This window comes from Cyprinus carpio, chromosome B8 (assembly GCF_018340385.1).
Source record: "Cyprinus carpio isolate SPL01 chromosome B8, ASM1834038v1, whole genome shotgun sequence".
Lineage (NCBI taxonomy): Eukaryota > Metazoa > Chordata > Actinopteri > Cypriniformes > Cyprinidae > Cyprinus > Cyprinus carpio.
This window is the reverse complement of record NC_056604.1, coordinates 6,814,940-6,839,118: the sequence shown is the minus strand read 5'-3', so window position 1 is coordinate 6,839,118 and position 24,179 is coordinate 6,814,940. Positions and strand designations below refer to the sequence as shown.

Below are 24,179 nucleotides of genomic sequence, written 5' to 3'. Positions count from 1 at the left end.
ATGTTAAAATGTTAGTTTTTTAATAAAAACGTTTGCCTATTATATTATAGAGGAAAGCTATCTTTTTACGTTGTCTCAATTTTTATTATCATCATAATCATCATCATTATTAATATATTTATGTAATATTATAATAATACTAAGTATTATTATTATTAACTTGTTATAAGTTACACATTATTATACAACTGTTAAAACTGTTTCAATCTAAAACCTAAGTACTGCTAATCTTTATAAGTACCTTTTCTTGATTTTTTTCTTGAACCTTTGTTTTTCTTTATTTTCCAAGAGCAAATTGTACACTAGATAAACTAGAAATGACTAGAAAACAGATAGTAAAATAGTACTTGAGTATTATTACAGCTGGAATGGAAGAAATGAAATGAAAAAAAATGAAATAAAACATTTGAAAATATCCTTTCCCATTAATGTGTTGGAATGTGTCGCATGAATCCACTGACACGCATCTTAGCAGTTTATCTGTGAGTAACTGGTGTTGTGAGGTGGATTTGGTGCTGCTTGCTGCTCTGCGCGTGGCCGAGCTCAGTCTGAGGCGCGTGAATGCACGAGTACATAGGCATTATCTTCATTTCAGTTCCATCGGCAGTTTACAGAATGCGGAGGTGAAAACGGACGTTCTCGCCGATCGAGGCACAAATCCTTGACGGTATATGCTGGTCTTACACCAGTTAGTATTATTTTTCTTATCGGAAAGCTGTTCCTGGGCGAGAACCACGCATGCATTCAAACAGAGGATTATCGCGGAGGAACTGCCTTGAAACCATGAGCTGCAGTTGGGGGACGGAGCTGTGGGTGAGTACAGCCGCGAGACACAGAGGCGAATGCATCTGCAAGATATTAAGCAATATAGTGCACGAAATGTTTAGGCTCTCCATTAGTAACATGCATATGCCCATTAGTGACTGATAAATAGCCCACCGCACCACCCATTTTACAGTGATGCAGCCCGCAAATTCCAGCTACTGTTACAGAAATCTTTCATATAGCACCGAATCTTTTGCATGCACGTCCAAATATTTTAATGCAAGTAAATGCATGCTCTCTAAATCTCGTTAAAGGCAATTATTAGCCGTCAGCATTGACTAAATACCCTGGATGGCAATAATCCTGGGCTAATACTGTCCCTAACCACATGCGAGGGAATGGAGCAGGTGCACAGGTTTTCCCATGCATGTCCTTTTTTCAGCTTTGATGTTGCAATGTGTATGTAATCAAGTAATAGTGTAATATTGTTGCACTGCACTTCTATTAAGATCTTAAATATGTAATAGTTTCAAGACTGTCCATTGCTGGCTGTAACATCATGCAACCTTAACCTAGTAACAGCACCTTAATGTAGGATAAAATATTTAAGGTTGTGTAAGGCTGTGATTAAACATCTGGGCTGGTAACCAAAAAGTTTAGACTTTGCAAGCTTCCACTTAATCTTAATTTGTTGTAATATGTGTAGAAGAGACCAGGGAATGTGGTAATATGGGGTAAATTGTAAGATCAGCAGTTTAACCAGTTAGAAATAAGTTGGCCACCACCCTCTTCAGGTGACAGTAGAAGCTTGTAAGCCTTTGTAAAATATTATGATGGTAATATTTTAAAAGGATTTATAGGACTAAAACCAAGTTTATAATTTGATTTGTGGTCGTGTTAATGGATGTTAAGTGACAGAACTTGTATCATCCGAATCAGCAAGTTTTCATTTAATTAAATTAAAAGCCTTCCATCATCATATTTAATATATATATCTGGATTGGTATGGGATGAGATACATCTTAACTGTATAAAAGTTTAAGACATTGTGCATTAAACACAAAGTTACAGACATTAAAAATGTTGCTGACTGGATAAAATAGTTAAATGAGTAATAATAAGTAATAGACTGATCATTATTCAGATTGACTATTTATAAATGGTCAAATGCTCTAAAAGCTATATTATGGATGCCACAGGAGATTCAGATCAATATGTTTTGTAACAGAAACCTAGTGGTTAATAGGTTTCAAAACAAGTTAAATGCTCTGTGATGGATGAAGTTTGTACTGTGTATATAGCGATAAGCACTAGGCATGTTACGGCTGGAGGGCCAGCAGTGCTGAATAATGGATCTGACACGTTGCCAATGTCAGAGAATACTGCAAACTCGTGAAATTATATGATTCTGAGGGTATTTTGATATCTCTCCTTTGGGCCCTCTTTCACAGTTATATCAAATCCATCGAAGCAAAATCTATAATTTTTATCTCCTAAAGTGTTCTGTTGGCACTCTACCTTCATTGCAATTTCATATTTTGTCAATGTTACATGAACGTGAGATGCTCTAAATGGTTAGTTGTTCATATGTTAATTTTCGGTCTGATGTTTTTCTGTCTTTTGCAGGATCAGTTTGATAATTTAGAGAAACACACTCAGTGGGGCATTGAGTTTTTGGAACGCTACACCAAGTTTGTGAAGGAACGGTCTGAAATTGAACTGAGCTATGCTAAACAGATCAGGTAAGATAAAGACAGATTTCTGGCTCATATTTGTAGTTCTTAAAGTGATAAGGTAATGTTATCATGAATTAGATGCTAATTTTTTGTCAGTTGAAGTTGTCTATACTAGTGCTTTATGCAGTACACATTGTTTTAAAGCAGCTTCACAGTAATAAACAGAAAAGTAACTGTTAATGTTTCAAAATGCATCAATTATGAAACAGCTTCGGAAAACAATAGTGTTATTAGCCAGCTCAATTCAGTTCAAGTTTTTTGTTGTAATATAATCAATAATATTTTCTGAATGTAATAAAATATTAATAAATAATATAATTTTGTAGAGGTGTAACACCAGTAATTATGTATATAATAATTATTTTTGGTGGAAATTCAATAAAAAAATGGAGAGAAAAAAATGAATGAACCATGTGGCAATTGCTATTTTTAGATAATCCAGTGAATTAAATACTATTTTTGATCCTCACAGATTTGTGTGTCACTGTATCAGCAGAGTACTTAACTGTCAGTAATGTATCAGTTTAATGTATCAGAGAATACAAATATTCAAAAAGATGGTGTTTTATGAGGGCAAGGTATTATGTCAGTGAGGACAAACATAAACCGGGTCACATGTCCGACGTGTATTACCATGGATACTGGGTTTCCATGGCTCTGACCCACATTCTGTTATCTACCACTGATTCTGTAATATTTCTTGCTGGCTGTATTTTGGAAGTTTATTAAGCAGCAGTTTCCACTGGAGATGTTGACCCTGAGGACACCGGATGACTTACCAGCATCCTCCGCTTAAAGAAACCTCAGCGTTTATAATAAACCCCACAGCTGGAGCTCAACAAACAGGCCCTTTCAGTTTGTATTTTCTGATCACATAAGAGAAAATCCTCTTTTCGTAGCCGTTCGCTCAATCCGTGCATTGTTGTTATTTTTAAGAACTGTGTCAGACTGTATTTTGCTCTCAAGAACGAGTCTTTAATTCACAACATCTCCCAGAGGCTTTTTTTTTGTTGTTCAGATCGCAGCCATGGGTGAAAGATTTATTAAGTGCTAAGCACATGTTAGCAGATAAACGGCATCGACATGGATCTGTCTGACCGAAGAATTATAGTCCTTTAAAAACCGCTGGGTTGGGTTATTCTAATGAGGATTTATTTATGGATTTATCAACCTTTTTCCCATTTGCCATTGCGTATTGACGCATAGGGCGGCCCATTTAAGCCAATCGTAGGGAAACCAGCAGATGATAAAGCAACTGCATCGGTGTGGTCTTGTCAAGAAGCTGCAAGATGGTGATCTGCCTAGCAACACGTCAGACTCCTGGGAGGTACCGTTGGGTGTGTGCAGAGAGAGAGGGAGAGATAGAGTGAAGGAAAGCTGCAGGAAAAAGCATCGAGGGGGCGGCACCATCAGCATGCGCTCTCACCATCGTAATTGATTTTAAGCCATTTATAGGCCCTCTTGAAATTAATCATATTCGTATGAAAAAATCATATTCATGTATAAAGCAATGGTTTTCTCAGTTTCACTGTGTCAGTTTTCGTATTCATGTACTCAGTTTTCCATTCTGATTGAAAAGGTCAGCCTCATGAATTGGACGCCTTATTCAGTGGGACGGTACGATTATTCTGATGGTGACAGTATTAGCTTTTGTTTGCACTGGAGTCCGTGTTGCGCCACAAGCACCATTAGATCTTATTTGTCACTGACGTGCACAATTTCACTCATTCAAATTATTGGGAAACAAAGACACCTTTGAAATCAGTGAAATGGTTTGCTTTGCTTTTTTGATGGGAGAAATGTTTGCTAAATTGCTGTTTTTTATGTTAGAGTAACTATTTATTAATTCAAATTTAAATTGCAATTTATGCACCACTACTTTCCAAACGTAATTGCAAAAATAATGACCAAATACTCTCTCTATCTGCCATTGTTTGAACAAACAGATAAAACTCACACCATTGGTTCAGCCAATATTGTGCTGGTTTAATCAAACATAATTTACATATTACTTGTTTATAGTTGCTTTATAGAATAAAGTGTTTTAACATTTTAATAAAGTGTCTTATCTTTCTTCCTATAGGAATCTGTCCAAGAAGTATCAGCTCAAGAAGAACTCTAAAGAGGACGAGGAATTCAAGTGAGTGAGAACAGTTTGGCATATATAAATCATACACGTGTATTTTAATATCTTAATGTAGCCGTTTACTTATGATATTTTAAATTTACCTACACAAAACAGTTCAACAAGGTTTCATTTATTTGATAAAAAATGCAGTAAAACAGGAATATAGTGAAATATTATTACAATTTAAAATACATTTTAAAATATATTAAAGGGTTAGTTCACCTAAAAATGAAAATTAGCCCATAAATTACTCACCCTCAAGGCATCCTAGGTGTATATGACTTTCTTCTTTCAGACGAATCCAGTCAGAGTTATATTAAAAACCGTCTTTGATCTTTCAAGCTGTTTCATGCCACTCAGCAGGTGTTGCATTGCTTCAGTCCAAAAGAAGTTAAATAAAAATCGCCAATCCATTAAAAAAAGTGTCTCACACAGCTCCGGGGGGTGAACAAAGGCCTTCTGTAGTGAATCGATGTGTTTTTGTAAGAAAAATATCCATATTCAAAACGTAATAATCACTTTAATGTAGCTTGCGTTCAGTGTTGTACATGGAAGCAGCTCCGGGCGGATGACGTATGAGTCAAAAAAAGATCAAAGACATCTTTTAATATAACTCCAACTGGATTTGTGTGAAAGAAGGAAGTCATATACACCTAGAATGCCTTGAGGGTGAGTAATTTATGGGCTAATTTTCATTTTTGGGTGAACTTACCCTTTAACATAAAACAATTAATTTATTTCTGTGATGCAAAGCTGAATTTACAGCAGCATTAATTTAGTCTCTAGTGTCACACGATTCTTCAGAAATCATTCTAATATGCTGATGTACTGCTCGAGAAACTTTTCTCATTATTATCAGTGTTGTTGATATTAATTTTATGCACACTTGCTGAGGAAAAATATTAATTTCTAACCCAATTCAACCCAAACTTTTGACTGGTAGTGTATATGGGTCAAAGACGAAAAAGTGTTTAAGCATAAAAAAAGTGTAATACTGCTTTAAACTGTTGTAGTTTTTCACCCAAAAAATGCAAAACTTTTCTGTTTTATTTAATTGCAATTTTGTTTTTTGTTTTTTTTTTTAGAAAAAAATAAATATCATACATTTCCCCCTGATTTACAGAAGACACCCAGTAAAATGTCATTCAGTGTAACAATCTTGTCAGGCAAATTTACAACAAAAATCAATTTATGACATATTAAAAGACTAATTACTTTCACCCCAAATACTAATGAGTTGTAATTTTACATTTTTAACATTTGCCACTATCCTAGGTTTTGCCCAATTTTTACTAATTTAAAACACAATAAAATTTAGTATGCTCCATTATTCTTTTAGATATTTTAATATGTACACGTCAGAATAAGCATGTTGTTTGAATTTTTGTTTAAATATTGTGTTACACTGAATGTAACATTATTTCAACCAAATTTTGACATTTTATTCTCCAAAAACTTATTTGAAACCTTAAAAGTAGACATTTTGACTTACATTTAATGTGCTTTCTATGGACACAAAATCACTTTTGTACATTTCTTTTGATGCGGACATCTTAACGTCTTTGACCCGTATACTAGTGCCATCAAACAATTAATTGTGATTAATCACATCCAAAATAAAAGTTTTGGTTAACATAATATATGTGTTTGTACTGTTTATTATGTATAAATACACACACAGTATATATTTTGAAAATATTAATATGTATTTACATGTATATATTTATATGCATGTAATTTGTATTATATGTAAATATATTTAATATATAATCATAACATATTTTCCTTAAAAATATATACATTCTTTTATAAACATAATACATAGTAAATATACAAAAACAAAAACATTTATTTTGAATGCGATTAATCGTTTGACAGCACTAGTATATACACAAATTAGTTTTTGTTTAGATATAATCAAAGTTGTTTGATTTAATTAAGTTAATTTTAAGGATCTATTGTGTGAAAAATGTTTTGCTGTCATAAAATTTCATTATTCAGTGGCCCTAAAAGTATTTAGACACTTAAGCCACACTTGCTTGAATGCAAAATATCAAACTAAAGAATAACACACTTTTCAAGATAAATCTTTCCCAAAATGAAATTGTTGATGTTACGAGTTGACACCAGTGGGGTAAAAGTGACTTTCAGACATGTAACTTAAAGGGATCGTTCACCCAAAAATGAAAATACTGTCATTAATTACTCACCCTCATGTCGTTCCAAACCTGTAAGACCTTTGTTCATTTTTGGAACACAAATTAAGATATTTTAAATGAAATCCGTGAGTTCTTTGACCCTCCTATAGACAGCAAGGGTACTACCACGATCAAGGTCCAGAAACGTAGTAAGGACATCGGTAAAATAGCAAAAATAACATAGAGGTCTCAACCGTAATTTTACAAAGCTACGAGAATACTTTTTGTGCGCAAAGAAAACAAAAATAACGACTTTATTCAACAATTCTTCTCCTCCTCATCCAGCCTGCTGTGTCACGTGTCTATTGTGGAGAGTATCACGATGCACGCACTTCCTGTAAACAATGTATGCGCTTTGCTCTGCTGCTTACGTGAATAAAGTCGTTATTTTTGTTTTGTTTGTGCACAAAAAGTATTCTCTTTGCTTTGAAAAATTATGGTTGAACTACTGATGTCACATGGATTATTTTACTGATGTCCTTGCCACGTTTCTGGACATTGATCGTGGTAGTACCCTTGCTGTCTATGGGAGGGTCAAAGAGCTATCGGATTTCATTAAAAATATCTAAATTTGTGTTCCAAAGATTAACAAAGGTCTTACGGGTTTGGAACGACATGAGGGTTAGTAATTAATGACAGTATTTTTATTAATTACTATCCCTTTTAAGGTCCAAAATGTTCATATTTATGTATTTTTTTCATTATATCGGTCAGTATTGATATCAACACCAGTATCAGCCATTGAAAAACCTGACCACTATTGTGTTGATTTTGCTTTTGAATTTATTTTATTTTTCTAATTAAGCAAGAGGAATTACTTTTTGCCACATCTACGATGTTTCATCTTGCTTTTTTTGTCATGTATTAACGTTTTCACATTTGCCATCAGGTACTCCACATGTAGAGCGTTTCTAATGACTTTAAATGAGCTGAACGACTACGCGGGTCAACACGAGGTCATCGCCGAAAACCTGTCCACTCAGATAACCGCAGAGTTGAGCCGCTACACTCAAGAACTGAAGGCTGAACGGAAATCGGTACGAACATGTCTTTTCCACACTTTCGTTATGATGACGATAACCAAAAAATCCTGCTCTCAGCTTTCTAGAGATCATTTAAAGACATCATCTTCCGAAAAAAGCATCAAATCCCTCAATAACGTAAATCGCCCGTTAAAGAGATGTGCAAAACCACAAAAATAATTCCTTCTCTGCTCTCCAGCACAGCACTCACCTGTTACAAATCCAGGGTTAATCGCATAGGAATATGGTATTATTTTGTTTATGATTTCTCCCAGCTCCGTGGAATGAAGCCAGAACCAATGTGGGTCATGTATTCAGGTCAGAGGAGTTTGAGAAGGTCGCCCTCCCCCCACTCTCGGCCTCTATTGTCTAAAGGTTCTCGCGCGGGTTCAGGAGGCCTCTGTCTGAGGCTGCTGGCTGGAAGTAATATGACAGCGGAGTAAAACGCCACCACGCTCGAGCTGAGGGAGGCTTCTTTCGCCTCCGACCTCCGTTGATGCATTTTGTCTGTCTTTTGTGTTCAAATGTCACGCCGAGAGAAAGTGGTCTTTATGTATTTTTCATAAAGAGAGTCGTGGTATGCCGTGAGTGGGTAGACACAAGCGAACGCCTGTGCTGGGTTGTCAGTGACGTGTACACTAATGAGAGCCCCTAAATAAATGATTTGTGTTCCAGTGAGGAACTCTGCAGTTAATTAATATTTATTGTACATGAGTACGTCTTTGCTTCCGTAATTGAATTCTTTATGGAATGACGAGGGATTTGGATTCAGCAATAGCTCTGGAATATAATCTTTCTAGCAGCTGCTGTCTGGCTTGATTGTCTCACATTTCATTTAATCAGCTAAAATTTCAATTAAATGTCTCTTCAGCGTAATATGTTAAAAGGACATGTCAGTAACACAATAATAAGTCAAAATGTGATAGCTGTCATGACTCTGCAAGAACTGAAATAGAATTTCTTAAACTGAAACGGAGGGCCTTATTTGTTAAAAATACAATCTCTCATGGTTTGTTTCCAGTAGGAAAAGCCAAATATTTAACAGCAATGATGAAAAAATAATTTTCAAAATTAATAATAACCAGATTAATCTCTTTTACCACCAAGAAATGCAGTTAATTAATCTACTTGGTGCTTTAAAGGAATAAAAAATGCAGTTCACCCAAAAATGAACATTTTGGAATATAATGAACAAGTGGTATGAACTACTTTTATAACGCTTTTTTTGCTCATGGTCCAGTTTGGATGGAAAATAACTGCTTTGCTTTATATCTCCTTTTAGCGATAATCTGTTTCATGAAAAAAAGAAAATAATGGGGTTAGGAACAACATTGGAATTAGATAAAATGTTCATTTTTGGATGAGCTGTTAATGTAATTGCTGTCAAATGTGCAGTAACTATTTGTTTTCTAACAAATATTAACCTAATGTATCCATTGTTATGTTCTGTTCTGTTTTTATTAACCCTTTTTGTTAAGAGGTACAGACTCCATTGCAACTTTGTTTTATGTGCTTGTTTTTACAACGAGTTGTGCACATTTTCCTTACATTTTCTTCAGAGAAATGAAAAATGTAAATATGCAAAACTTTCTAGTTCCACAAAAATATTAAGCAGCACAGCTATTTTTAACATCAATAATAGTAAGAAATGTGTCTAGAGCAGCAAATCAGTATATTAGAATGATTTCTAAAGGATCATGTGACAGTGAAGACTGGAGTAATGATGCTGAAAATTCAGATTTGCATCACAGGAATAAATTACATTTTAAAATATATTCACATTTTACAATATCACTATATTTGCATCATATAAATGCACGCTTGGTGAGCAAAAGAGATTTAAAAGAAATCCCAAATTCTGAACAGTAGTGTTCTAAATTTTAGATCTATTTCTTGTCTTTTCTTTCCTCACATTTCCATGATGGCCGCAGAGCGCAACAATACATTGAGAATTCCTGGAAGCAGCTGGAATCGGTGAGTCAGTTTAACTGAACAGAACAAAGTGTGAATATCCAAATTTTTCCTGATACTGGCCTCTCTTTCATCACCTGTCTAAGATATGAGCTAGAACTGGGCAGCATTGTACAAATAAACACTTGTGCCAAATGAGCCACAGGTGCCTGTAAAAGACAAGTCACTGCTATAGGTTTTAATACATAAAAAAAATATATATATATATATTAAAACTAATGGTAAATATAGAATAGGGAACTAAAAGTAGCACTGCTACATTTTTCAGTCATGTGACAGTGGCATACTTTTTTTTTTCAGCAATATGTTTCGGTATAAAATCTAAAATTTTAATTTCTCATTTTAATGTAAGGTTTTTTTTTTTTGTCTTTTCAGAGTAAGAGAAGATTTGAGCGAGACTGTAAGGAAGCGGATCGCGCTCAGCATTACTTTGACAAGATGGACGCAGACATTAACGTGACTAAAGCAGATGTGGAAAAGGTATGGGTCACGTGTGTGCGTGAGAAGAGACAGATCCTATCACAAACCCTTCATTCTCCATGACTGCTTTCATCCTTTTCTGTGAGTCTGTGTGGATGATACCTCTTTGGAATGGGGCGGTGGTGACGGATGCTGATAAAACCAGTGTCGAGTTCGACTTTCTGAAAGTTAAAGTGAATCTGCCCTCCTCATGTCTTATACCTCACCTGCTCCTACCTTGCAGTACCTTCCCAGTATTGCAGAAAATTACCTTTTTCTTTTCTTTTTTCCAAAGGGAAGTCGGACAGTAAGCCCCAAAAAAATCTGTGATTATATTGGAACCTGCTAATTTTGATTTTTTTTTTTTTTTGGCATTTGGGTGATTAGGCAGATGTTTAAAGTGTAGAAAAGCGCTATATTATTATTATTACTTACAATTTATTAAGCCATCTTAAAATTCTATAATTATAAATACTTAAAAAATATAAAAAAGCAATTTCTGAATCATTTAAATCAGGAAGTTAATATTTAAATGTTCATTATTGAAAGTAATAAGCTCACACGCCGCAAAAACAAAGGCAGCTTTGACAATAGGAAACAAAGACAACTAATATGGCAGCAGCCATTTGTTTTGAATCTAAGGCCAAATGAACAGATTTGGATTTGGTTTTGCCCATGTGTAGATGTCTTCTTAAGTACCTTCTGTTATTAGTGTGTCTGTGACACTAATCGACTCTCTTTGTTTTTTAACATGTCTTAAAGCGGTGTTCTCTCAAGGTAGGTTTGATCCAAGAGTCGTCTTTGTCGGTGGGGAGTTTGTTAACTTGTTCGGTGTATTACCCATATCAGCAAAGAGTGTTTGTCGTAATTTTGGTTGTTTTTCGTTTTTAGCTTTTGTTACGTTCACGTCTATGCTTGCAGCGAATCTTTCCTGTATACACCATGTACAAATGTACAGAATAAGACTTGTCATGGAAGACGTTAAAATGCATTACGATTGCGAAAATGGGCTACGTTGTAAGGGTTACAGCGGAGACTGATTTCACAAAATCAATAGCTATTACCACACTATTTACTGTCAGCCACAAAAAGTCCTGAGTCTGAGAGTCTGTGCACACTGTCTGGTTCATGTACATGCAGTTGTTTATGTACAGTGGCCCCAAAAAGCATTTTGACACTTAAAAATCAATGAATTTCATTGCATTAAATTAAGTGGCAGAAGCACAATTTTCAAGCAAAGATTTCAGTTTATTGAGTTTTAAATAATTAACTATATTTAAGTTGTTCACAATGAATACAATAAATATTGTGACACTTTGTGGTTGTAAAATTTTACTAGAGCGTGTTCATAATTAATGTGATGAGCTATGTCTGTGGTTACTTGATGAGAACTTTAGATTAGTTAAATAAAGCAATAATGGTTTAGTAAGTTAAGTTAGTTCTGAGAAAAGCTCTCAACTATTTTGCATATGCAACTTGAATTTATATTTTGTGTTTAATGCAATGACGTTCACAAATTTATGCGCTTTACTTAAGTGTCCATATACTTTTTTGGTCTGCTGTATGTGTTTAGTTAGTATGCATGATGAATGGATGTCTGGTGTGGTTCATTTGGACCATTTTGTCTTTTGTTTTGGAACAATGTTGAACATTCATTGTCATTCTTGTGTGTGTATGCGTGTTTGTTTTCTCACACACTGTTGGTACACAACCATGTTCCTCTTGTCAAAGTCTTCTTCATACTACCATACTACTCATACTATTTGTTTTTATGTAATGGAGTACCCAACCTACATTACCCAAAGTGTGCCATATACAATCAGAGCACAATAAGTGCGATATCCCACAATGCAATGCATTCAACTTGACCTTCCATTTCTACAGAGCCTGCACATGAATGGACAAAAAAATATTTATCGAGTCCTCATTTTAGTAAATCGTGGTCATGTTGTACTATTTTGTTTCCTCGTTTTGATTTCATTAAAATTAGTACAACATGGCCACTGTTTACTAAAACGTGGGAACGAATTTTACACTTAAATTTTTTTTTTTTTAACCAACCGTATTACAGTTGCTATGTCAGATATAAGTTGAACCGCGGTGCAAGTGCATGCACAGTACGGTTCGATTTTTTACCGAGTTGTTACATCCATTGTGTGTATATATGAAAAATATACAATTACTAAATTACTATTTTATTTTGTATTTTTTTACATTAGAAATGCATTTTTATAAGTGTAAAGATTTATGTAGCTGCCTCACAGCTAGACAGTCATAGTCATAGCTAGTCAGGTTAGTCATAGACAATACAGTAAATCACCATTCTGTGATTAACGCATCATTTGATAATTTCTTCTTCTTACAGTATGTAAATAAATGTACTAACACCACCATATATCAGTACAGCAGTAAAATAACCGACAACCTTGTTATTGGATAAGGCACATTTTCTGTTTCCATGTATTGTTGAGTGGACACTTACTAAACATTATGTAAAGTAAATTATTTACATCTCATACTAATATCTGGATGAAATTGTCTACTAAAAAAATCACTCACATATCAGTTAAACTGTATAAGATACTATGACTCACAAATCTGCTGAATAAATTATTGAAAAAATAGGTCTTCAGTTGTGTTATTTTCCCTGAGTACATCATTTGATTATATTTCTGTGTTTGATTTGTGATGTTTGCGTTGTTTGTCCTCTCTCACTCTTGCACAGAGTGTGTAGATCACTGACTGTATCGATCTGAAGTTGACACCAGGCTACGCTTATATCTTTCTGTAATCTGCTAATTGACTCTGTGTTGTTGACTTGTGTCATGTCATAAAGGTGGTCGTTTTATTTGTCAGTCCTTGCCCTTTACGTTCTGAAATGATCTCGATGTCTTTTTTGCTTTCTGTCTCTTGTGTTTTTTGTCTATCTAGGCAAAACAGCAAGCTCAGATGAGGCATCAGGTAGCAGAGGACAGTAAAAATGAGTACCTGACCTACCTGCAGAAGTTCAACAAGGACCAACATGAGCACTATTACACGCTTATACCACATATCTTTCAGGTGAGAGTCTCTCTTGGTCAAAGTAAAATATTCTAATCTTGATAAATGTTCATTTCTGTGCTAGATGGACCATACTGAGTGTTCATAATGTTTTTAAAATTTGTCTTGCAGAGGATACAGGAGATGGAGGAGAGGCGGGTGGGCAGGGTGAGGGAGAGCATGCGGGTGTACACCGAGGTCGAGCATAAAGTATTGCCCATCGTCAGCAAGTGTCTGGACGGCATGACCAAGGCAGCTGAATCCATCGAGCCTAAAATGGTACGTTAAGTGCTGCGACTCTTTTGTGCTGAAAATGCACTGTGGTTCTGGATTACACAGCCATCTGTTGATCAGCCTACTGCCCAAAAATCCCATTCAGCCAAAATCTTTTAGAAAGCCATAAAATACTTTTATTTTTTTAATCAGAGTGGATGAGAATCAAGGTTATTGTTAAGAATTGTTTTTTATTTAAAACACACACACATGTACTCAATGCCCAATCAGTGATCATCTGAGCTCATTAACTAATGACTCTTTTGAGTTAAGGAATCTGTCAAAAAGGTTTGCAATTCAGTCTTAGACTCAGATTACTACTTAAATCTGAAGTGTAATATTTGTGCTACAAATTCCTGTCCATAAAAATCAGCAGTTGCTAAGAAGCTGTAATAATTCATTTGGTTTGTTCAAGTCCTTTTTATACACTACTGTTCAAAATGTTTTTTATTATTATTATTTTATGCTCACCAAAACTGCATTTGCTTGATCAAAAGTACAGTAATACTGTGAAATATTACTACAATTTAAAATAACTTTTCTGTTTTAATATATTTTAAAATATAATTTATTCCTATGATGCAAAGTTGAATTTTTAGTATCATTACTCCAGTCTTCAGTGTCACATGATCCTTCAGAAATCATTCTAATATGCTGATTTGCTGGATGTTGGATAAAAATATGAATAATTTTCTGGAAACCATGATACATTTTATTCAGGATTCTTTGATTTATTTTAAACAAATATTTTTTAAAATTATAAATGTCTTTATGATGCATTCATTAATGCATTCTTGCTGAATAAAAGTGATAATAATAAAAAAAAAAAAAAAAAAAATCTTTTGAACGGTAGTATACTTAATTTTTTTGAAAAAGTGAAAAATGAAAAAAAATAGTGGGAAAATAATAAAAATTCAGTGCAATGACTTATGGATGCACTGCGTCACAGATAGGACTATGATTTGTAAAAGCAGAGTTTTCCAGCTGCGGGGTGAATGAACTTTTCCAAATGAAGCCAGCAGATGAATAATATACCAGTTCAAAATGCTGACTGGATTTCTGTGATTATTGCTGGCCCACTTACAAGCTAACGAGTGGTGGTCGTCATGGAGCGACGTCGTCCAGGTTACCATCAATGATTTACAGCTGCGGGGGAATCGCTGGCAGCTAACGGGGCAGATGTGTTTGTTGTTTATCTCATCTCCTAAATCCCAATCCAGCGCTCATGTGGCCATCGCCATCATGTCCAAATATGGCAGATGGGGAGTCTAATTTCCACCGCAGCACTAATTGACTCATACGAGCTGGGTTTTGCAGCAGATTTGAAGTGGCTTAGCAACAAAGACTTAAGCCTCTCTGTGGCTTCTGGACTGTGTGTGTGTGTGTGTGTGTGTGTGTGTGTGTGTGTGTGTGTGTGTGTGTGCGTGTGTGCTTTCAGAGATAGTGTGCTGGCCATATGAAGTGGACCAGTGGATGTGTGTGTGTATATATATATATATATATATATATATATAGATTCTAAAAATAGTTTCTTTTTCTGAACTGAACAGCAGCAGTGGGATTAGATGGAGGTGATTTACAGCAATCTTATTTCTATAGTGGATGTGCATTTTATTGTCTGTACTACATAATTGCTGCAATTATGATGTCAGTTTGAAGGTGGGGTCTGAATTTCCACACTATATTAAGTGCTTTTAAACTAGTTTAATAACTAGATAGATAATGATACTTTTACTTTTATTTATAAATATTTTATTTAGAATATAATAATATTATTAATTTAATTCTTTATAAATCTTTAAACCGTTCGGTACGAGGCTTTCGCATTTGTTTTTGCAATACAAACCGAATGATTCGTTGGACTAATCCTATTACATTTTGAAAATAAAACAGCATAAAGTGTGTAAAATATAATGTTCTCCGTGCCACTGCACTCAACAAGACAGCACAAATGATGTAACAGGCAACACGTTGTCTGGCCCGCCATAACCTCCCCTTGCTGGGGTGCGTCAAAACAAGATGATCTTGTATCGACGATAGCCAGAGATATTGTCAAAAACATCAATTGTTGGCAATATTAAGATATTTGGCATTTACAATTAATGTAGGCCTGTTACATTCTTATTTTTATTAGGCCTATTATTATTATTGTGAAGTTACTTTTATTAGGCTTATTAAATTAAAATTACAATTAATTTGTCCCACAATAATTATCAAATAACTGACATGCTGCGAGGATAACAAACGATTAGGCTATATATGTACTCCTCAATTAAAATGTTTTTTTTTTTTTTTTAAATGGTATTTTAATACAGGTCTATTATACAATGATTTATAGGCCTACAATTAAAATATTAACAATGCAGTTATCAATAAAAATCAATGAAATAACAAGCTTTTATTTCAAGCACCGACTTTCAAAATCAACCTGTTCAACACAAAATATTTTTCTTATAGGGATGTGCCAGTACGAGTATCAGTACCGAACGGTTCACAGGGCAAATTCCAAATGGAACTGATCATCCCTATCCCCTTGGAGTGGGGACTTTGGAGTGAGCAGGGCATGTGTATGCCATTATGTAGTCGTTAGGAATGCACTTGGCAAAAGAGCCACATAATTTCCTCATTATCTTCAGCTGGCATGTTCCCGTGACAACGCAGCATAGTGTCCGTCAGCAGATGCCGCTGTTTTACTGTCATAAATGTCTTTTTATTGTTGTATAACTAATTAGAATAAACTTTAAAAAAAGATAGAATAGAATAGAATAGAATAGAATAGAATAGAGATTTAAGTAACATTGAATTAAAAAAGTAGACAAAGTAGGGCTAGGATTTAATTTAATTGAAATTTTAATAATGTATTTTTAACAGTTATTTTAAGATTAAAAAGAAAAAGCCAATTAAATACATGATGTTTCCAAAGTCAGTGAGTCATCGTGTTAAATAATCATGATCTCAGTATTGAACAGAAAAATCTTGATTATGATTTTTGTGATAATCGAGCAGCCTTATAACAAAGTAGGGGGCCATTTACACAGAACAGGTTTTTCCATTCCAATGTGCTACTTTTCCATTGTTTTTCTATGTAATGGTGCTAGATGGACGTGTATGACCATTGCGCGTGCTCGCTTCTTTTCTACTCGCACTTTGTCTTTTAACTTGACGGCATGTCAAAAAATTCAACGTTTACACGCAGCACCGCTTATCAATGTCAGTTCCAAACAGTGGACCAATCAGAAGACCCCGGAGGCAGGGCAAGCGTTGCAAGCTTTTGTTTACATTAACAAGTTGGCATGGCTACTGTTTTATTTGATGGAAACATGGGGAGGAGGCATTTTGCGCTGAACTTTTATACAATTTTATAGCTTATTCAAATGTATCTTGTAAAAGGTGTACATTACAATGAACAGAATGAGCTAAGTGACATCTATCTTACATACAACAGTGTCAGTAAATACAGTTATTCATTTGGGTTCAGGTTTCATCCTAAAAAGCCTGACATTTTTTATTACTGTTTTTAATCTCAGGACAGTAAGCAAGTTGTAGAATCATACAAGTCGGGCTTTGAGCCGCCGGGAGATGTGGAGTTTGAGGACTACAGCGTGTCGATGAAGAGGGCGGTGTCAGAATCGAGCTTCCTGAACGCTCGCGGAGAGAGCAGACGCCGGAGCAGGAGCAAACTGTGGCCTTTACTCAAGAGAAATAAGGTACGGGATCAGACAGATCACCTGCTTATGTCACAAATAAGCAAATAAAAGAACAAAAATCTACACTATTTATATTTATCCATGCTATTTATATTCAAGTAGTTTTATTGCTATTACAGAGTGTTTGCAGTGGCTATTTTATACAACTAGTTTCATGCAGCTTGTTATGGAATCTTGTAGTTTTGATGATATTATTCATTATCTGTTTATGCATTAGGAAAGCAGTTGTTTTAATAGTCCAACTGTATTTAAGCTTGTAAATATTAAGACGGGATAGGAAATTGCATGTATAGGATGGATCTGTGGATTGTGAACACCTGATAAAGTCACAAATAAGCACTTAAAAGAATAGAAAACTATGTTGCTCATTTAAGCTCATTGCGATGCAGTCATGTAGATTTAATGGCCAAATATAAATCATGTTATTTATATTCAAGTAGTTTTATTGCTATTAAGGAGTGTTTACAATGGCAGTTTCATGCAGCTTGTAATGGAATCTTGTTATTCTGATGATTATGAAGATTAATAATCTGTTTTATATGTTAGTGATTGTTTTGATGGCACCAGTCTTAAAACTTGGAAATACTAAGATTGGATAAAAGAAAGTCATTTTTCAAAAAACTGACATGCATTCCCTTTAATAAAGTTTGCAGTAAGTTTTTTGTAATGCAAGAATTTCTGAACATTTTCATTGCCCTTGAAATTTTGTCTCGCCTCATCTTCTCTCTTTCTGTCTTCCTCCATTCCATTTCTCAATGTGCTCCATCACACCTTCATCTGTAGCTTATGTCTTTGTTAGCGTCGCCCCGCCAGCCCCCTCCCCCTCCCCCCACATCCCCGTCCCCGGACACCCTCCTCAACGGCCCCCAGTCCCAACAGCAACCCAAGGAGCCCCTCAGCCAGCGGCTCAATGACTTCATGGGCACCAAACACAAAATGCACTGCCTGCGAAGCCTGAAACGTGGGGTAAGTTCACGAGCCGCCACGACACCGCCACGTTTCGTGTGGATCTGATTGGACGACACTAAAGGATAGAGCACAATCAGCTCAGTTTGGTTATAAAGTGATGTGTGGATGTGTAACGTTTCTTGTTTTCATGCTTTTTATCCACACCATCCTAAACACGTCTGTCTTAACAGCTACATAACTGTGTATTAACTGTTTCCCCTAACACGTCTTTCTTGTCTTAACATTCACAGCTTTCTCTAAAGCTGGTAAGTCTGACTTGCTATAAAATCCACAAGACTTTGGCTTTAACTATTTTCAAAATAAATATTTAAGAAATTAAATTTTATTTTAATTTGAGAATTTTTCCAATTTTAATCGCTTGAAGACAATTTACCATTTTTTGAATCTAATATGTCTATCTAATAGGTTATATAGTATTTATTTAATGTTTTTAATGCAATATTTGACTCTGTTTGTGTTTGATTTGTTATTTTAGACTCTCAACTTTCTGTCTGTCTGCAGGGAACAGGTCAGGAGGACTACAGTCATCTGCCCCCTGAGCAGAGGAGGAAGAAACTACAAGCCAAGCTCAATGACATAAACAAGGACATCCAGAAAGAGATGGATCAGAGGTAAATCATCCAGCAGCTGCCATGCTGGTAATAGCATCAGCCTTTATTTCTGCTAAATACCTCATCATCATGCACCAAATTGTTAATACAATATACTACAGCTCAAGAGTTTGGGGTCAGTAATGATTTTTAAAAAGAAATTAATACCTTTATTCAGCAAGGATACCTTAAATTGATCGAAAATGACATTTAATGCAGTTCTTATACACATGCCTCTTGTTTTCACTAACTCTTCTTCTTGTAATTATTTGTAGGGACGCCCTGACTAAAATGAAAGATGTTTACATTAAGAATCCTCACTTGGGGGATCCAGACAGTATAGATCCACGGTTAGAAGAAATCACACAAAGCTTGGAAAAACTGCAGCTTGAGGCACATAAATTTGAGGTGAGGCCCCCACAAATTCAGTCCTCAGATACCTTCAAAAGTTGGTTTAAATCATGCTATTTGATCATTAATGATTACAAATTAACAGAAGGATCTGCTGGATGTCTCTTTTCAGGGCTGGTTGACGGAGGTGGAGAGGAAGTTACTTGAAAAGGGATCCGAGTCTCAGAGAACACAGAGCAGTCATTTTGACTCGCAGGGCAACACGCCTCTTACAAACAACTACGGTCAAAACCGAGAGAGGTACTTCAGTCCCTAGACAGCAGGGCTACCGAACATGATGCACTGAATGGGATTATATAAATATGACTGACACTGTTACATCGCTCTTCATGCTGTTTAATGCTATTAATACTTAATCTTATTTTGATAACCTCATATGAGAGGGTCTAACATTAACTGTATAATCTGACTATAACGTCAAAGTTAATTTAGTCTGTTTTACGTATTGCATGTCTTCTGCACATAGTCCGGATGGCAGCTACACGGAAGACCCCAGCACAGAGACGACGATGCAGTTCAAATCTCGCAGTACTGAGTTCGATGACGAATTTGATGACGAGGAGCCTTTACCCACCATTGGAACATGCAAAGCACTTTATCCATTTGAAGGTAACAGAAAAACACTAACTGGATCATCTTCCAGAAAGAAAATTAGTTAAAAAAAAATGGTCAGGAATTTATGGTTCTGGAGCATATTTGCAATTCTTGGGAAAATAAGTTTAGCTTATAAGTTTTTGGTCTACTAAACCGAAATGTTTTTTTTCTTCACTTCTATTTAAATTACAAAACTAACTTTTGACTGGCGCTAAATTTATGTAGAAAATGTATTATGGATAAATGGCACAAATATAAAAAATTAAAAGCTGAAAATAAATGAATAAAAAAACTATAAAAATTAAAAATTGTAAACAATTTAACTGAAAATAAAATAACTTACTAAAATAACTTTTTTTTTTTTTTAAATGTTACAATGAGTAAAAACACCTTTTTTAACATTATTATTTACTTTTTGAAAGACATTTAGGATGAAAGTAACTACTAAATTAATGTACTCAACATTAACTAAAACAAATGCAAAAATGTTGCATTCAAATTTTAGGTGTGCGTCAGACAGCTGCCTTATCAGCGGCAAACGAGATGCGATGATGATGAAGTTGTCATTGCATTTTTAATGGGTTTTTTTAAGCCTATCCAGTTAAACCCACTAGATGCAGCGCTGCTACATTGTTCATTCAAAATATTGCAGAAAAAGAGAACAATGCGGAGAAAATGTTGTTAGCATCAAAACTGAAACCAAACCATTCACACAGAACGCATAATATTGCATTTACTAGAGGGACATCTATCAGCATTGCACCCGTGTCTTGCACAAGAGAGCCACATGTTTAGAAAGCCATGTAAAATTAATGCAAGTTCAACTTTGAAAAAACATATCTCAACACTTTATGGCAGTTTTTCCCCATCCCACTTCATCTCATGTTTTTAAATAAAAAAAGTACTATTTGTGAGTGGTTTTCGATCATGCCGTTTTGTTTCTAATTGTTTAAGCAACTTAATTAATTATATACGGTTTATAAACATTATTTTAAAAATTATGCACTTTTTTTCAAGGATAGTCGTGTTATTTTATTGCTTTGAAGAAACGTGCATTAGTAATATTTTGCTCGATGCGCCCTCTTGTGGCCTCGAGAGAAGCTAAAAGATTTTTTTTCCGCTTACTGAAATTATGCCTTTTAAATTCGAACATAGATAATATTTAAGTACAAAATTCGAATTTCATTTTTCAGCCATTTAGACAGCCCTACAAGGCTGGTCGAATAATAAAAGTTAGAATTACAAAATAATAACATTTTTATTGTAATTTTTATAAGTTGGCATGCTTGTTTTGGAAACCCACATTGCCAGTTTTTGTGTCTGTAGGTCAGAATGAAGGTACCATATCCATGGCCGAGAGTGAGATGTTATACGTAATCGAGGAGGATAAAGGTGACGGTTGGACCCGTGTCCGCAGAAACGAGGACGAGGAAGGATACGTGCCCACATCCTACATCAAACTCTTTTTGGACATGAATGCCAAAGGTGCTAAGACATACATATAATCCCACATCACTGAACACCCAGAACGCTGTTTAACTTTACATACAGTAGAGCATCATGAAAACGGCAGCGCACTTCCTGTTTTTACAAGTTCAAGATGCCATGTGTCATTTCTCTCTTTTTGGTCCTTATTTACGTTTTTAATTATTACTCCCTTAGACCTTATCAGTGTTAAACAAGTTCTGCATCCTTAAGGGTACAGTGAATTAGGCAATAAAGACAGCTGCTGTGTCATTTTGATATATCTGATGTAAATGATTGCTTTACCAACATATCATGTTCATGTTTATATTTTGGTATTATGGTGGTTTTCTGCTATAACCAAGATATGTAGATACTCATGTTCATATTTTAAATGATCTACAAGCAATCAGATACTTTTAGATTAAGAAAGAAATGATTAGAAAATGTCAAAAGCAAATATTCTAAAACCTTCTGGCAATAAAAAGTAATTACTTACTAACATTTTGACCTCAAAGCTACAGAATAAGTAGCAATCCTGCATTTTAAATATAGTTAAAATGTGTTACTAATTATAATAATTTTTTAAGTCTTCAAAATGAGAGAATCTTTTGCTTTTGAGAGATGGAATAGAATATTTTCTCAGGTACGTTTACTTTGGTGTACATCCTTGTACCTCAAAAACTCCTGAATAAACAGGATTTGTTTTCTTTCCCCACATTTAATTTCAATGCAAATCATTAAATGTGAAGAGATTAAGTAATTAATGCATGCATCTTCAAGACTTCTGCTAGCTTTGCATTTACTGCTTTAAAAAAAAAAGATCAACTTTAGAAGTAAAAAATATACTCATGAACCCATAGTTAACACGATGCCTTTCAGTGTAGTGAGCGTTGAAGCAATAATTCAAAAGATGCATGTTATTCGTAGACTGACCAGCATGGAAAACTAACAGTTAACGTGAAGTTAAATAAAAAAAATTCCAGGTGGTCATCGCAGTGTGTATTAGAAATGCTTACAGCAGGAATACCGCTTTATGTGCATGCTCTAAAACCAGACAGGCTATTTATTGCTGCTTATCAAATTCATCATTTATCCATAGCTTTATCAGCAGCTGTTAAATATGCTTGATAATGTCGCAAGCTAAATATATGAAGAATTTTGTATGGTTTTATACTGTCCCTGTCTTTAATTCACACTTCATAGTGGGGCTGCGCTCTGACGCTGAGCTTCCGTGGTTTACTGAACGTTTTTAACCCATTGCTGTCTGTGAATCAACGATTGTACAGGAGTTCTTGTGCAACATCTCTAACATTTCCTGTGTGATTTTTTTTTTTATTTGTTTCTTTTTTGCTTTTTGTTTCTGTTCCTTTCTTTGCAGATCCCTAAAAGTGTTTGGCTGGCACAGGAGTGGCAGGGCAAGCGTCCTTGCGTGAAACGTCCTCCTCTTGTAACTGTAAATGGGGGACTAACTGAAAGGATATTCCATTTTTAACGCAACCACTTTCACTGAACCCTCTCGTCTGCCATAAGAATGCAAACTGATCTTTTTCATGACTAGCGTGCTGATTATTTGCAAAAGCTTGCTTCTCGTATGGACCTAGAGTATTTAGCCTCGTGCCGTAGCTGCTTGCCGTCAGAGCCGAGCCTTTAGGTTAGTTTGCTGAGGCACAGAGTAAGTGCCGTGTACAGTACATGTCTTGTTATTGCCTGGCTTGCTTCAAAGCCAAGAGGAGTTTCTCATGAAGACATTAGACTTAATGAATATTTGTCAGTGCAGACTGTTCAGTTATATGAAAAATGGGACTCATTTTATACATCATACGCTAGCATTGTTTTTATGTTTTTTTTTCAGGTATTATTACAGTGTTTGCAAGGTGGCAGTGTATTTAAATCCTGCTTTTTCTTCTTCTGCCACAGTTTTCACGTAGATTAGTTCATTGAAATATAAGATTAAGATTTTTTCAAAAAGTATAAAGATATCTTAAAATGGATTGATAAATGCAGTTTTCTTTGCTATGATGATGTATTTCCTGTTTAAGTCAGGGATGGACATATCAAAAGGCTTGTCTTTTTGCAATTAGGTATGCTACTATTCAAAAGATTGGGGTCGGTAAGATTGAAAAACAAATAAAAAGTAATAATTTATTCAGAAAGCATTAAAGCAATGCTTTGAATTGATGAAAAGCGACAGTAAAGGCGAAATAGAAATGTTTAAAAAAAAATCTAATTTTAAATAAATGTTGTTCTTTTGAAATTTAAAGAAAATGTACCATGGTTTTAAAATAATAAATGTTTCTCAAGCAGCAAATAATTATATTAGAATGATTTCTGAAGGAGCATGTGACACTGAAGACTGGAGTAATGATGCTAAAAATTAAGCTTTGCATCATAGGAATAAATGACATTTAAAAAAAAAAATGAAATTGTAAAAATATTTCACAGTATTACAGTTTTTTAATCAAATAATGCAGCCTTTGAGAGCATATGAGACTTTTTTCAAAAACACTAAAAAAATCTTACAAACCCTAAATGACGATAGAATGTTAAAAAAAAAAAAAAAAAATAGACGAATGTGATTAGAATATTTGCACAGTGAATTATTTCTTTTCAAGCTATAATTTTACTTTAACACTTTTGCTGCCTTGCAAGCGCTGGTATTTCCATCATTATTATTAATATGATGATGAATGCATAATCATCCCCTACATTTTGTGTGAGGTGCTGTTGTAGATGAATAGTTCTCTATGGCAGGTGAAGCGGTAAGCATCTTTTCTGGTTCTCTTACCTCACTCACTCACTCACACTTTCTTCCTGCGATGTGCACACACGCCACAGCTGCTCTCTTTCTCA

The 24,179-nt window shown here is 34.9% G+C and overlaps 1 protein-coding gene across 7 annotated transcripts; it reads left to right on the top strand.

The window, feature by feature from the left end:
• Positions 1-502: 502 nt before the first annotated feature.
• Positions 503-23,654, top strand: LOC109073301 (formin-binding protein 1-like). Of its 7 annotated transcripts, XM_042729413.1 has the most exons (18): positions 504-813; positions 2,392-2,507; positions 4,585-4,641; positions 7,717-7,864; positions 9,761-9,823; positions 10,196-10,300; positions 11,042-11,056; positions 13,211-13,339; positions 13,451-13,597; positions 17,119-17,298; positions 18,082-18,264; positions 18,498-18,512; positions 18,769-18,878; positions 19,133-19,265; positions 19,381-19,508; positions 19,720-19,877; positions 21,189-21,347; positions 22,708-23,654. In XM_042729413.1, the coding sequence occupies exons 1-18, from the start codon at positions 739-741 to the stop codon at positions 22,713-22,715; spliced, it is 1,929 nt and encodes a 642-aa protein (XP_042585347.1). In that variant the 5' UTR covers positions 504-738; the 3' UTR covers positions 22,716-23,654. The 7 variants fall into 7 exon arrangements, with proteins under 7 accessions (XP_042585351.1, XP_042585350.1, XP_042585347.1 ...); XM_042729412.1 differs by having other exon boundaries at positions 21,189-23,654; XM_042729414.1 differs by having other exon boundaries at positions 507-813; positions 19,735-19,877; positions 21,189-23,654.
• The last annotated feature ends 525 nt before the right edge of the window (positions 23,655-24,179 follow it).